Source organism: Cajanus cajan, chromosome 8, assembly GCF_000230855.2.
Source record: "Cajanus cajan strain Asha chromosome 8, NIPB_CcT2T_4, whole genome shotgun sequence".
Taxonomy (NCBI): domain Eukaryota; kingdom Viridiplantae; phylum Streptophyta; class Magnoliopsida; order Fabales; family Fabaceae; genus Cajanus; species Cajanus cajan.
In genome coordinates, this window is record NC_138524.1 from 3,713,934 (window position 1) to 3,730,000 (window position 16,067).

General features: G+C 38.5%; 2 protein-coding genes across 2 annotated transcripts; both read right to left on the reverse strand.

Annotated features, from left to right (window-relative positions):
• Positions 1-1,526: 1,526 nt before the first annotated feature.
• Positions 1,527-4,598, reverse strand: LOC145950757 (uncharacterized). Its single transcript, XM_083062455.1, has one exon. The coding sequence runs from the start codon at positions 4,596-4,598 to the stop codon at positions 1,527-1,529; it is 3,072 nt and encodes a 1,023-aa protein (XP_082918581.1).
• Positions 4,599-9,846: 5,248 nt separating this feature from the next.
• On the reverse strand, positions 9,847-10,784 carry LOC109799041 (auxin-responsive protein SAUR71). Its single transcript, XM_020359520.3, has one exon. The coding sequence runs from the start codon at positions 10,519-10,521 to the stop codon at positions 10,114-10,116; it is 408 nt and encodes a 135-aa protein (XP_020215109.1). The 5' UTR covers positions 10,522-10,784; the 3' UTR covers positions 9,847-10,113.
• Between the last annotated feature and the right edge of the window lie 5,283 nt (positions 10,785-16,067).

Genomic DNA, 16,067 nt, shown 5'->3' on the forward strand with positions numbered 1-16,067 from the left:
ATGAGAAACTTGCATTGCCCCTTGGCGATCGGAAATGGTCCTAGTATGTCGGCTCCCCAGGTAGCGAATGGCCATGCGGGGGAGATGCAATGTAGTTGCTCGGCCGGCTGGTGGATTAGATTCCCATGCTTCTGACACGGTAGACACTTCTTCACAAACGCTGCACAGTCGGTGTTCATGGTCGGCCAGTAGTATCCGGCCCGTAAGAGCTTGGAGACAGTTGTCCTCGCTCTTGAGTGCAGGCCGCAGATTCCCTCGTGCACCTCTCTCGTCACATAATCGGCTTCATGGAGGTCGAGGCATTTTAGCAACGGGGTAGAGAAACCACGTTTGTACAGTTGCCCGGCAATGATAGTATATCTACTGGCTTGAGTTCGCAAACGTTTGGCCTCGGCCGGATCGTCTGGTGTGACCCCGTCAATGATGAAAGCTTTGATTTCGGCTCGCCAGTCTGGGGGATCTTTTGGTGCGGTGTGGTCGGCATCGACATTTGCTATCAATTCCGTGTCAACACTGGGGTGGTCGATCTTCTGTTGGATGATGGTTCTCAAGTGACCTGGTTTTTTGGTTGTGGCTAGCCTAGCCAACCGGTCGGCTCGAGTGTTGTTCTCGCGTGGGATGTGCTCGACCGACACCTCCTGGAAGTTTGCCTTCAGCCCTTGATAAGTGTGGTAGTATTTCATCATCATGTGATCCTTGACCTGGAAATTACCACCTACTTGTTCGGCCACAACCTTGGAATCGGTCAGACATTTGATTCTCGTCGCGCCCATGTCTTCGGCTAATCTGAGCCCGGCTATCAAGGCTTCGTACTCAGCCTGATTGTTGGAGGCTTTGAATCGGAAACGCAGGGATTGCTCCAATGTAATGCCCTTCGGCCCCTCTAAGATTACACCTGCTCCGCTCCCCTGGCTGTTTGAGGAGCCGTCCACGTGGAGGGTCCACCTTTGTTCTTCGAAGCGGCCATGGGGGTGTAATTCGTTCACGAAGTCGGCCAGGCATTACGCTTTGATCGGCCCTCTCAGCCTGTACGCAATGTCAAATTGCGAGAGTTCGACAGCCCATGCCATCATTCTCCCGGCGAGTTCGGGCTTGCCTAGGACCTTGGAATTCGGGCAGTCGGTGTGCACGACCATTCGGTGGCTCTGAAAGTAGTGTCTCAAACGTCGGGAGGTATGTACCAATCCGAGAGCGACTTTTTCAATCAGTTGGTATCGGGTCTCGGAATCCTGAAGAAGTCGGCTAACAAAATAGACGGGAACCTGAGAGCCTCCCTTTTCTTGTACCAGAACCGAGCTGATTGCTTCGTCTGATACGGCTAAGTATACCAACAGTGGATTCGAACGGTCCGGTCTCGTTAGGGTCGGAGGGGTCGCCAAAGCTGTTTTCAATGCTGCGAAGGCCTCTTCGCATGATTTGTTCCAGGCGAAAGTCGACGCCTTTTTCAAAAGCTTCGTGATCGGACTGATTTTGTCGCCTAGCCGAGGGAGGAATCGGGACAGGGTAACCAGTCTTCCAGAGAGGCGCTACAATTCCTTCAGGCTGCTCGGGCTCCGCATATCTATTACAGCTTGGCATTTGTCTCGGTTAGCTTCTATGCCTCTCGATGATAGCATAAAGCCAAGAAATTTACCTCCCTTAACCCCGAAAGTGCACTTCTCGGGGTTGAGTCGCATGTTATGTTTACGCAATGCTCCAAATGCTTCGGCGAGGTCGGCCGCGTGATCTTCCATGGAGTTAGATTTCACCACCATATCGTCCACATAAATCTCGATGTTGCGGCCGATTTGATCTCGGAATACCTTGTCCATCAACCTCTGATAGGTTGCCCCAGCGTTCTTCAACCCGAACGGCATTACCTTGTAACAAAAATTGGCGCTTTCGGTGATGAACGCCGTTTTTTCCTCGTCGGCCGGGTGCATTTTTATTTGGTTAAAACCCGAATATGCATCCAAGAAGCTGAAGATTGCGTGCCCTGACGCACCGTCTACAAGCCGATCAATACAAGGGAGCGGGTATGCATCCTTCGGGCAGGCTTTATTGAGGTCGGTGTAGTCGGTACACATTCTCCATTTGCCATTTGACTTCTTGACCAGAACTACATTTGCTAGCCACGTGGTGTAGGTAACTTCTCGGATGAACTTTGCTTGCAATAGTTTTTGCACCTCAACATTTGCAGCCCTTCGTTTCTCGTCTCCCATTTTCCTTTTCTTTTGGGCTATCGGTCGGGCGTCTCGGCACACTGCTAATCGGTGACACAAGAAACCAGGGTCTATCCCAGGCATGTCTGACGCCGTCCAAGCAAACAAGTCTTTGTTGTCTCGGACAGTTTGCTTGACTCGGTTTGCATCAGTTTCGCTCAACTGGGATCCTATTTGGGTGATTTGTTCGGGTGATCGGCCGAGCTGGAAAGGGACGAGGTCTTCGGCGGCCTCAATTCGTTCCACTTCCCCTAAACGAGGATCGAGGTCGATGCTCTCGGCTGTCTCCTGTCTAACCACGTTTACCCCTCTTGCTGTCGCGGGTGGCTCGGCCAGAGGCTGCACCTTCAAACTAGAGAGGTAACACTCCCTTGCAGTTTTTTGGTCGGCATGCACGGTGATCACCTCCTGCTTATCCCTCGATGGAAATTTCATGCACAGGTGGGGGGTCGAAACAATGGCCCCCAACGTGTTGATCGAGGGTCGGCCCAATAGAACGTTGTACGACGTGTTGGCGTGTACCACGATGTATCGGATCTTGATCTCTCGGGAAGTCTTTTGGTCAAACCCGAAACGGGTATACAGGTCGATGCACCCTCTCGTCATCACTCTTTCGCCAGAAAAACCGACTAGGGGTTCGTGATATGGCTCTAAGCTCTCCTCGGGAATCCCTAGCTGCACAAAAGTATTCCAGTACAAGATGTCGGCGGAGCTCCCTTGGTCGACCAGGGTTTTCTTCACGATGCAGTTGTGCATCTCGACTGAAATCATCATAGGGTCGTCTTGGATGGGGTCGACACCACGAAAGTCTCGGTCCGAGAATGTGATTGTCGGCATCCTCGGTGCTTTCTGTTGGTTCATGGTATTTACATCTCGGACTGCAGGGAAGTGCCGCTTTCTAGCCGAAGAGGTGGAGACTCCTCCGGCGAAACCCCCGGCGATCGTGTTTATTATCTTTCTCGGCCGAGTGTTGTCTTCTCTTGAATTTCGTGAGTGGTCTTTCCTTTCGGCCGAACGGGACCTGTGACGTCGGTCTCTTGGTGGTGACGTTCGCCGACTGTATTCGTCTCTCCCTCTTGGCCGGTGGTCTTGCGGTGAGACAAAGTTCTTCAGGTGACCTTGCTTGATAAGGTCCTCAAGCTTGTCCTTTAGCGCCGAGCATTCTTCCGTCGAGTGCCCCCGGTTTCGGTGGAATCGGCACGCTTTCGCCTTGTCCGCTCTTGGGGGCGTGTTCGCTCTTTTTGGTATTACCAAGATTTCCGACGAGAGGGCTTGCTCCAATACCTTAGCCCTGCTAGCGTTGAGGGGAGTGTACGTTGTGTATCGTGGTCCTCTCGGGGGGCGGGAATTTGAGGGGTCAGCATTGATCTTTTTTGTTGGTTCCCGGCTAGATTCCTTCCGGTTGTAATTCTCCTCGGCTCTAGCTTGATTTCTTGTTTCGGCCAACTCCTCCATTTGCATGTATTTTTCAGCTCGGCGTCGGAGATCATTCATGTCCACAGGTGGCTTTTTGCATAAGCTATTGACGAACGGTCCCGGCCTGAGGGCAGTGCTCAACCGGTCCAGCGCCACGGCTGGCTTGAGATCACCGATCTCCATGGCAATCCTGTTGAACCGGTCCATGAAACATCTCAGACTCTCCTTCTTCTCCTGACGCACTCCCGCTAAAGCCAACGAGGTCGTCCTGTACGGCTTGCTCGTCGCAAATTGCAAAGTGAACTGGGATGACAACTCGCCAAACAAGTCGATGGAAGAATTCGGCAACCTGGTGAACCAGTTTAGAGCTCTTCCTTTCAGTGAGGTGGGAAATATTCGGCACAGGGCCGAGTCGTCTTGGGTGGAGAGAGTTGCCTGCGTCAGGAAAACATTCAGGTGTTCATCGGGGTCGGAAGTTCCATCATATTTCTCAATTGGGAGGTTTTTCCAATGATCCATGAGGGTTGTTTCCATTATTCTCCGTGAAAAGGGGTGTCTTAGGGAATGGACGGTAGTTTCGACCCTGTTGGCTACCAATGAGGTGCTCGGCGTTCGAGTTACCGGCTCAGTCGGGGCGTGATAGGCAAATTCTTCCACGGCTGTGGGGGTGGACGGCACACAAGTTTGGTTCAGGTTCCGGAGTTCAGCATTCTGTCGCCGTAACTCGGCTAGCTCCCGGGCGTCGGCTTCTCTTTGCCTGCGTATGGTGGCCATTTCTTCCCGCAACGCGCGGAGGTCATCTTGTAAATTTGGTCGGGTTTGATCAGTATTCGGCTGGACCTGCTGTATCACGGGTTCCGGTTGAGTTTGGGGCATTCCGTACGGGTAACGCGCTTGGTTAGTCATGGCGGGATTGTCTTCGGTATTAACGTTGTGAGTCGGTTGGGTCGTTTTTGATTGTCCTTTACGGGTCACTACCATATCTCGGTCTCAGTCGTAGAGTTAATAAAGGGGCTGAAAACGTCTCTTCGGCCCCACGGTGGGCGCCAAATATTCCTGTGTTAGGATACACACTCCAATTATCCTTGTTGTAGTAGGTCTGGTCTTGGGTCTCGGTCTTCTCGTTCAATCCGGGCGGTCCGAAGCGAGAGGGGGGGGGGTGCCTGCAAAGACACTCCAACGCTCAAGTAAGTACTCGGCGTAATAAATGCGGTAGGTCAAAAGTAGTTTCGTACCTCTCAGGAGTTCTATTTATAGGTGTTCGTGTTGGGCCGTGATTATGGGTTGGGCCCCGGGAAATTAGGGGACTGATCCGAAGTTTATGCTAATTAATTTATCCGTAATTAAGCCGGTAATGATGTTGACCTTGGCCGACCGTACCGATAAGTTCCGTACATTCGTGTGGGGTCGGTGGTGTCGGGTACTCGGCGAGTTCAGGTACGCAAAGCGTTCGGATTGCTCGGCCTAGTCGGCACCATACGATATACTTTTTAAGAAGATTCTCAGTAATTCTCCAATTAGAGGCAACGTTCCTATAAATTTTAATGTTTTATAATCGTATTTTTAAATTAAATCAAGGTAAATATACATTATTTATTTCAAAAACAACCTTTTTAAAAAAAATGCCTGGTAAAAAAAAGGAGTAGATATTCAATATTTTAAAAACACTTTAAAAAAAATTCATACTTACTTTGTCTGATAATTTAGAAAATAAATAAATAAGACTTGACTTCGATTAGGACCCTTTTATAAGATAGTGCCAATCAAAATGACATAAGGTGCGCTTGGTTACGCTTAAGAATTTTTTTTATTATTATCATATAAGCTTTTTTTTCTTCTGAAAATTCTTTTCAAACATTCAATGTTTTGCTTTTTATGTTCTTTTAAAGGCTTTCATTAAAAATGGTATCTAATTATTTTTTCATATTTACTTTAATTCCTTGACAAATACTTGTTGACACACATTAAAACATTCATTAATTTTTTTAAAATTAATATATTTAATGAAATTTTTTGTCCTTGTACTAAATTAAAATATATTCATTAATTTGTAGGATTAAGTTAAACTTAAATTTATTATTCTAAAAATGTCTTTAAAAAATAAGATTAAATAAGTATATTCTATTTATACATTATTATGGATTAATTTCAAAACAAAAGAAATATTAATAAAAAATAAAGAAGTTAAGCTTTACCGTTCGTATGTATAAAAAACTAAAAAAAAATTAAGAAAACTTATTAACTCGTATTTTAATAGACCAAACATCTAATATATATATATATATATATATATATATATATATATATATATATATATATATATATATATAAAAGAAAAGATTCATTTACTTCATAATTAAGTTTATCTAAACTTATTTCCTTCAATAACTCATTATTTATATCAAATTTAAATGATTCAACAATTGAATTTAACATTTTTAATGTATAAATCAAGTCTATAAATTTTTAAAAAATTCAAAAATTATTTACAAATTTTATACATTAATTTGAATTAATAAAATAAATTATTAAATTATTTTAAAATTTTAAAATTTTTAAAATATTTATAAATTTGATATATGCATTAAGAACTTTAAATTCAACGGTTAGATTGTTAAAATTTGATGTAAAACATGAGTTATTGAACGAAATAAATTTAGATAAACTTATTTCCTGAGTAAACGAGTATCTTATATATATATATATATATATATATATATATATATATATATATATATATATATATATATATATAATATTTAATTACGGTACGAATTTCCAAAACGGCATTTTAAGAGTTGGATGATCGTATCTAACCATGACTCGATAATGTCGCAGCTAGTAAAGGATTGCCCTTGCCCATCTCAAAAAAAAAAAATTGTTACATAGAGTACTTATACTGTATTTACGGTATTTGAGATGAATGCTAATAATACATTTTTATTATAGTCTTCTGCTATATTTTTATTATTATTATTATTGATTGAAATTATTTTAAAAATATAAACTTATAATTAAAATTTATTAAATGAACAGTGAAACACGACTTTTTTATTTTTAACAAATTTCAAACAATTATAAAAATATATGTTAAGAAATATATTTGAGAACGTGTTATTAACGAATTTCCAATTTGTCTATATTCTCGTGAATTAAGAACAAAATTTCCATGCATAAGAATTTAGAGCCGGCCAAATGGGTTGTGACTCGTGGATCAACTCGGTCCACCTTAAAAATGGGTCGGATTGGGTCAAAATAAATAATTTTTTTATAGTAAGTAAGTATATTTTAATCCGACCCACTTTCATCTAACTCACCCAGATTGAATTTATGGTAGGTGGTTGGGCAGCTCACCAACCTACTTTTTTTTTTTAAATTTAAAATTTGATTATGGTTTATAGTTAATTGTGTATAATGAAACATTGAAATTTTTTATTTTGGACTATTATCATAGTCTGTATTTAATTTTGTGTGATAAGTTTAAGTTATGACTTATGACTATTAATGATGTTAATTTTGTTATTATTATGTTAATTTATAATTTAAAATTTTGAATCTTGTTGATAATTTTTTTTACTTTTTTGGTGGGTTGGTGGATTGACCCATATAACCCACCAACTCGTAGTGCGTCGGGCTGAGTCAAAATTTTTTTGAGAAAATTAAAAGTGAGTCGAGTCGAATTGACCCATTTTTAAATTGAATCAAGGTGAGTTAACCCATATGAGTCGGGTTACTTGTTTTGCCAGCTATACATAAAATAAACAAAATTTTCAATTTTAACTATTTTTTTTTATAAAAAAAGATGTTAATAAATTATTTCATTATAGCTTTTCTTTTTCATTTTACTTCACTAATATTTTATTTCTATTTTTTACTAATAAAAATATTACAATGACAATGAAATTGTTGTACATATTACTCAGACTCTTTCTTTCCGATAGGTCCACCTTAATGGTTAGATTCTTTTTCTTAATTAATTTATGTTTTACATTAATATTAATGGTTATGAATCCTTTAAAATTTAAATATTAATTAACTTCAATATACTAATTTTTAATATATTTTTTCACCTTTTGTATTTAATATTCTCAAATAAGGGTTGAATTTTTTACTCTTATAAATATATTTATAAAAAAAAACTTTGAAAGAAGATGTCTATCGATTTATTTAATATATATGCCTGAAATCGTCTAAATAAACCACTCTTTGATAATGAAAAAAGAGAAAAACATCCTCGAAATGAGAAATACTGAATCCATCCAAAGATACTCCCTCCATTTTTTATTCATAGTCGTTTAAGGTTTTGCACGGAACTTAAAGAAATGATTGATATTTTAGTTTTAAAAAATATTTATTACTTACTTTCCTATTCTATCCTCTATTTTTTTTTATAGTATTTCGTTAGAAACATATTGCCCTTTTAAATGCAACATTAACTTTACATAGGTGATTGGAGGAAAAATAGGTAGACATTAGAAATAAATAGACACATTATTCAGTAAACATACATTAATTATCAAGGGTAAAAATGAAAAAAAAAATTAATAAGTTATTGATTTTAATAAAATGACAATAAAAAAAATAATAAATTATGACAAAATGACTATAAATAAAAAATTAAGGGAGTATTAGATAATGATTGTGGCTGTACGAAATAAATGTCAAATTTTTGGGCTGGAATGTGGAGGCAAATGAGAGCCTTCCAAAGTGCGAAGTAGAAACATAGAGATTAGATTGGGTTGACATTTTCACGTATAGCGATATAACATTCAAGTTTCAAGAGACGTAGTTAACCCTCCTTTCTTCTTATTTCCTGTTTTTTAAAAACAAAATTATATATATATATATATATATATATATATATATTTTATATTAATTTAAATATTAATTATTATGTAAATTATTATTTTTCTTTTATAATTTATTTAATCTTCAAGTTATTTTACACTTTATTTATAAATAAAAAATATTGATAATATTTCTTATTGTATTTATTATCTGTTATTTTAAAGTCAACAAATAAAAAGCGAAAGAAGTCACCTATGCTGTCAAGCTTCTGTCCTTTTAAAGCTCCAAAATTTTCATAACGTGTGAGACCTCGTAACGTGTAATAATAATAAGTCCTCCTAGTCCTAACGTTAGAATAAAAATTAGTATTTTAAGTATGCATAGAACCATCTTTTTATATATAATTTGAATTCAAATTAATAAATAATATGTTTTTATAAATATATGTTAATTTAATTTTACATAATAAATTATCAAATAATTTTTAAAATTTTTTAAAAAAAATTAAAATTTGATTTATTAAATAAAAATTTTAATTTAACTGTTAAATTATTGAAATTTAAATTATATTATAAGTTATTGAATTTAATAATAAATATAACCCTTCACAATATTAAAATTCATATTAAATAATCTCCTAAATATTAAAATATTCTTCCAATTAGTACATTAATTTTTCTAAAATACATTAATTTATGAACTAAACCAGTCAATATTCAAATTGAAATATTATTTATTTAATTTTATTAATGTAGGTACTATTTAAGAGTAGAGTTGTCAATCAAGTCGGTTTAATCTATTTAAGTTGTGCAACTTATTTAAATTGGTTCATTGCAACCTAACTTTTTTTTTTTTTTTTTTTTTTTTTTGTAGTGGATGTAAGCTTGACTGAATTGACATGGAACTAAAATAATTTCAATCCAATTTATATGCTTCACAAAAATATTTACATGTTAATTATCTTTTGATTCTTATATTTTCATGAACTTTACATTTTAATTCTTATAATTAAAAATTTTATTTTAATTCTTAAAATTAAAAATATTTTATTTTAATTTTTTTTGTTGTTTCGATAATTACATAAATTTCACCTTTTAATTCTTATATAAATATATAACATGAATTATAAAGGATCAAAATTACATATATAATGAGTATAGTAGAATTTTTTTAATTATAGAAATTTAAAAATAAAATTTATAAAATTATAGAAACTAATATAAATAAAATAAAGTTTACTAATGATAACTATAAACATGTGTCAAAAACTAAAAACAAAACTCATTGTATCCAGAATATCAATCTCAAAAATAGACAAATACACAAAATATTACATTTATCATCTTTAAGTTTTTTTTTATAATTATCATAGTTAGTTTTTAACAATTATAAAAGATAAATCTAACCAACAAGCATAAGTAAGCTTATTTGGAGCCAATAATGATCCAAGTAAGTAATTTGCATATCTTACATAATACAAATTACAATACAATTAATGGACAATCTCACAATCCATCATAACTATATTCTTTTTCAACGAATAAAATAATAATATCCAAACCCCACTTCCTTCCTTATCTTCATTTCCCTAACAACTAAAAAAAACCCCACAAATCAGTAATCAGGGTAAAAAAAATACAAACCAAAAAAAAAAAGTAGTTAGTGATGATTGTTTCTTTCTTGTAATTTGAGAAACGGAGCGATGAACTCAGCAAATGGGCTCGTCACGAAGCAACGGCCGCGATTCAAAGTCGAAGGCAGTGGATACGTCCACGTGGCAGCGTCTCTGAAAATCCTCGAGCGTGTTGAAGGCTGGGACGGGTCGCGCGAGAACCCTGAGAAGCTCTTCGAAGAGCGACTCGTCGCAGGGAATAGCGAGAGGACCGTGGTTGCAGAAGCCGTACTCCTCCTCCGCCTCCACCAGGAGCGTCTTGAATATGGGGTGGTTGAGGTGCGTCGCCGGCACGATGAACCTCCTCCTGCTCGGCCCCACGCACACCGCCACGTGTCCCGCCGGCACGTCCGTCCTCGCCGCCTTCCTCCGCCACCGCATCAGCATCTGCCGCACCCGCACAATGCGCCGGATTTTGCTGCAGTTCCCCGTCGACGCCAACATTGTCTTAACCAAAGAGAGTGAAACGCTTCGTTTTGGAATTTCAAGTGTGAACGCTGGGTAGGTAGGTGGAGGAGCTTAAAGAGCGCGTGGGGGGTATATATGGTTTCGCGCTTCACAAAACGCCACTGGGCTTTCAGATAATTACGAGATTGTGCCTGTTGCTGTTGCCCCAATCGTTGTCAAGCCCATGTGGAACCGAGTCATGTGGGCTTTTTCCCTTAGCCCACTAGCCCTGCTTCTTTCTTTCTTTCTTATTTTCTTATTTTCTTATCTCTTATGCATTGTACTAGGTCTACTTTATATAAATAATAAAATCACCACTTTTTATCCACTTTTTTGTTTCAGTGGGGTTCCATTCACCGCAAAAGTGTTCCTGTGGAAATGGGTTTTTTTAATTTGAAGATGGAATAAGTGAGGGCAATTAATTAGGCGTAACTTTGTTTGTAGCTTAAGTTACAAAACAGGGTCACGTTACATGTGCTTGCCGCAATTAATTATTATGTTTCCCCATGTCTAGCATGGAGATTATGGAACTCGAAACCTGATCTTTGTCTTTGAACTGCATAAGATCCCAACTACATAATCCTGTTGCAAATTTGTTGCTTTCACCATCCTCAGAATTAGATATAATATATATATATATTTTGCTTGCCATTACTCTTCTGTTCAATTACCAATCAAGGGCACAAGAATGGGAGTGTGCAAGCGAATCGTTATGATTAGATGAATAATAAGAGAAACATAGCGCCGATGGCTTCGATGGATTAGCCATCGACCAACTACAAAAATCCTTTTGTTCTTGAATTGATTAAGCACTGAAATTGTTTGCTTTAAGAAACCATGATTTGGTTCCAAATGGAATAATATTAGGGTATGTTGCTGACTAACAAAAGAATAGTATTATAAAGAAGTAGTTAAAAGGAAAAGAGGAATGGTAGCGGCCAAAAGAAGACATAAAATAAGATGGAGGTGATGAGATTCGGTGATAACACTTGGGTCAAATCAAATGAATATAATTAGTTGTTTAATAGTAAAATATTGAAAGGATTGTGAAGAAGCAGACAAACATAGAGGGACAACATCAACAGCGTTTGATATTGTAATGTTTCATTTTCTTAATCCCATGATTTTGCTGTCCCCAGAATCATTTTAACACAGTAATCGTGATTAGAATAGAGGCATAACTGATGATTTTCGAATATATGCTGGCCCCGGCATGAACAGTGGAGAGAGAACGTTAACTCAGAGTATTTGTTACTTGTGTTAGAGCAAAGCCACACCCACACGTGAAAGAGAAAGTATCAGAGGAAAACGTAAAGTGGGAGAAAAAGGAATTCTTATTCTGTATATTATATTTCAGTACAAGGGTGGTATTTATAATGTTTTAATCACTTCTAACACCTCCCCTTGATTCAAACCAATTACAAACTAACAACATTCAAAAACTCTCTCAACTCTTTAAATCTTTCACTCTTCATGGATTTAGTCATAATGTCTGCTAGCTGTTTCTCAGATCTGCAATGCTGAAGTCTGATCCTCCCCTTGCTTACTTGATCTATGAGGAAATGGAATTTCGTGTCTATATGCTTGCTTCTACCGTGTGACACAGGATTCTTAGCCAAATCAATTGCTGATTTGCTATCCACCAGCAAATCCACTGCTTCACCAGTAAACATCTTTAATTCTTTAAGTAGAGAGGATATCCACAAGGCTTGACATGCAGCTGCACAGGCTGCAATGTATTCGGCTTCACAGGTAGAGAGTGCTACTACTGTCTGCTTCTTAGAATTCCAGGATATGGGTGATCCTGACAGCAAGAAAACTTGTCCCATGGTGCTCCTTTTGTCAACCAGATCACCACACCAATCAGAATCAGAATAGGCTACAAGGTGTAAGCTATCATCTCCTTTAGTGTGATGAGGAAACAAAATGCCATAACTGAGCGTTCCTCTTAGATACCTCATGATTCTTTTAGCTGCAACCAAATGTGATTGTCTAGGATCACTCATAAATCTGCTGACCAAACCAACACTAAAAGCTATTTCTGGTCTGCTGTGACAAATAAATCTCAAGCTACCAACAATTTGCCTGAACATAGTTCCATCAACAGAGCCTTCATCTTCGCTCTTATCAAGCTTCACATTTAATTCAGCTGGAGTTTCTGCTGGTTTGCACCCCAGCATCTTAAACCTCTTCAGAACTTCGGACATATACTTCCTTTGATGCATAAAGATGCCTTTCTCGGTGTAGGCAAATTCAATTCCCAGAAAATAGGACAGGATGCCTAGATCAGTCATCTCAAATTCACTCTTCAAACCTTGCTTGAGTGACTCAATAGCGGTCAAACTGCTACCAGTGATGAGTAAATCATCAACATACAAACACAATACCAATATCTCAGTTTCACTTACTGTTTTGATATACACACCATGCTCAACTTAGCATTTCTGAAAGCCAAAACCAGTGAGAAAAGAGTCGATCCTTTTGTTCCACGCCCTTGGTGCTTGCTTTAAGCCATACAAGGCCTTCTTCAATCTCAAGACTTTCAGTTCTTTACCTTTACATATAAAACCAGGAGGTTGTGCCACAAAAACTTCTTCATCAAGTGGCCCATTTAAAAATGCTGACTTAACATCTAGCTGCCACAGCTTCCAGTTCCTCCAACTAGCCAAAGCAACAATCAGCCTCACAGTCTCCAATCTAGCTACAGGAGCAAACACCTCTGAGTAATCTATCCCTTCCTTCTGCATGAAGCCTTTTGCCACCAGCCTAGCCTTGTGTTTGGCAATTGACCCATCAGATTTGAATTTAGTTTTGAAAATCCATTTAACAGCAATAGCCTTTTTATTCTGAGGTAAATTCACCATTTCCCAGGTATCATTTTTCTCAATGCTCTTCAATTCTTCCTCCATTGCTGATCTCCACACTTCCTTAGAGATAGCTTCCTCAAACGTAATGGGTTCCATGTCTGTCAAAAGTGCCATATGCTGAACCAAATCACCTTCCTCAGTAATTGCACTATCATGATAAATCTGATAATCACTGAGTCTTAATGGAAAACTCCTGACTCTTGTAGGTCTGTCAGCCACCATTTGAAGTTCACTGTTGACCACTTCTTGATGTGTCTCTCCAACTAGATCCTCATCTTTCCATTCAAACTGAAACTTTGGTATTATATCAGAAGTAGACTGAAACTCTGCCCATGAACTTGATTCATCAAAGTAGACATCTCTACTAAATAGGACTTGCTGATTCTTGGGATTGAATAGCTTGTATGAACCAGTAGAGTTGTATCCAACAAAAATCATTGCCTCACTCTTGTCATCCAACTTCTTTCTCCTTTGATCAGGAACATGTCTGTAGCATAGAGATCCAAAAATTCTGAGATGCTTAACTGAAGGTTTGCTTCCCGACCAGGCTTCTTCTGGAACCATGGAGCCAAGCCTTTTGGTTGGACACCTATTCAGAACATACACAGCTGTCATGGCTGCTTCACCCCAAAAGCTATGAGGAAGATTCTTCTCTTTAAGCATACTTCTGACCATGTTCAAGATTGTTCTGTTCCTTCTTTCTGCAATGCCATTATGCTGGGGAGTGTAAGGAGCAGTTACTTCATGAACTATACCATGCTCCTTGCAGAAACCTTCAAATTCTCCAGATGTGAATTCTCCTCCACCATCTGTCCTCAGAATTTTAATGCATTTTCCAGATTGCTTCTCCACCAAAGCCTTGAAATCTTTAAAGATGCTGAACACATCACTCTTGGCTTTGATTAGGTAGAGCCATGCCTTCCTGCTCAGGTCATCAACAAAAGAAACAAAATATCTATTTCCACCTAATGATGGAGTGTCAATCGGTCCACAAACATCTGAGTAAACAACATGCAGTACTTCATTAGCCTTAGAAGCTGTAAAATTGCTGAAAGAATTCCTGGGTTGTTTGCTGATCAAACAGTTATCACATATTTTCTTGGGAATTTTAATTGAAGGAAGACCAGTTAACATTTCCTTGGATTTCAAGAGACTCAAATCTCTAAAATTTAAGTGGCCTAGTCTAAGGTGCCATAACCATGAATCATCTGACAACATAGCAGCGGAAAGACATTGTGATTCAATGGTGTTTAGGCTTACCTTGAAGGTTCTGTTCTTGGCAAATGGAGCTTTCATCACCAATCTCTTTGTTTTGTCATAGATTTCTAGAAAGCCTTTAACTGAGTTTACTGAGCATCCTTTCTCCAGAAGTTGACCCAGACTGATCAGATTCGTGGTCATTCCAGGAACATACAGTACTTCTGTAATCACTGTTTGTCTTCCATCTTCTCTTTTGACTAATACATTTCCAGAACCTTCAACCTGAGTGGCTCTATTGTCTGCAAATTTTACAGTACTCTTTTTCTTTGGATCGAAATTGACAAACCAATCTCGATGCCCGGTCATATGATTGGAACATCCAGAATCTATGTACCATTCTTCATTGTTATAAGATTCTGGATTGGTGATCATCATCAACATCAACGGTTGTTCTTCAAGATTCGCTTCATTATCTTCTTTGGCCATGTGTGCTTGATAATCACCATGTGATTGACTCCCCCGTTGATCTGTGCGACCTGGTGCAGCTTCACATTCTGCCGAAAAATGTCCAATTCGATTACAATTAAAGCATTTAATTCTTTTCCTATCGATTACCTTTTTCTTTCCTCCTCGCCAATTACTGAAACTCCCTCTTCTATTTGAGTTTTCTGGTTGATCTTGTTCAATCTTTCCTTGGTCTTGACTTTGATTATTTTTTTCAAAGCCACCTCTGAATCCTCTCCCACGGCCTCGTCCTCTGAAGTTTCCTTTGGAATTGTAACGTCCTTTCTTTGAGGTTTGAGCTTGCAGTGCTTGATGATCATCAAACTTCACTGAACCTCTTTCAATGAGTCTCTGCTCATGTGCCTCAAGAGAACCTTGAAGTTCCTCTACCTTCAATTCCTCGAGCTTCTTTGATTCTTCAATGGCCACAACAATGTGGTCAAATTTGGGATCGAGTGTTCTCAGAATTTTTTCAACGATCGTTTGATCTGTGATTTTCTCACCACAGTTCTTCATGGCATTCGTGTGGGTGATGATTCTGTTGAAGAACTCAGCTATCTTTTCATTATTCTCCATTTGCATCAATTCATATTGACGCCTCATCGTCTGCAATCTCACCTTCTTCAATTGCTCTGCTCCTTCACTGCATTTCTCCAGAATCTTCCACGCTTCTTGCGAAGTTGCAGCACCTGCAATCTTCTCAAAGTGTGCCTCATCAACACATTGATGAATCAAGAAGGTTGCTTTACAATCTTTCTTTTTATTTTCTCTGTAAAGCGCCTTCTGTGCATCTGTCGAGTCTTTGGTGAGCGTTGGATAGCCTTCTTCGACGATTTCTACAACCTCTTGATAACCCAGAATCGCCTTCATCTGCACACGCCACCGATCCCAGTTCTTTCCATTGAGAACGGGAAGGTTTGCCGGAAAATTCGTACCAGTTGAACCCATCGTGTCTCAAAAAATCCCTTAATC

Bases quoted from the DNA above. Each gene is read 5' to 3' on its own strand.
- LOC145950757 (XM_083062455.1), bottom strand. From the start codon at position 4,598: ATGGTAGTGACCCGTAAAGGACAATCAAAAACGACCCAACCGACTCAC.
- LOC109799041 (XM_020359520.3), bottom strand. From the start codon at position 10,521: ATGTTGGCGTCGACGGGGAACTGCAGCAAAATCCGGCGCATTGTGCGG.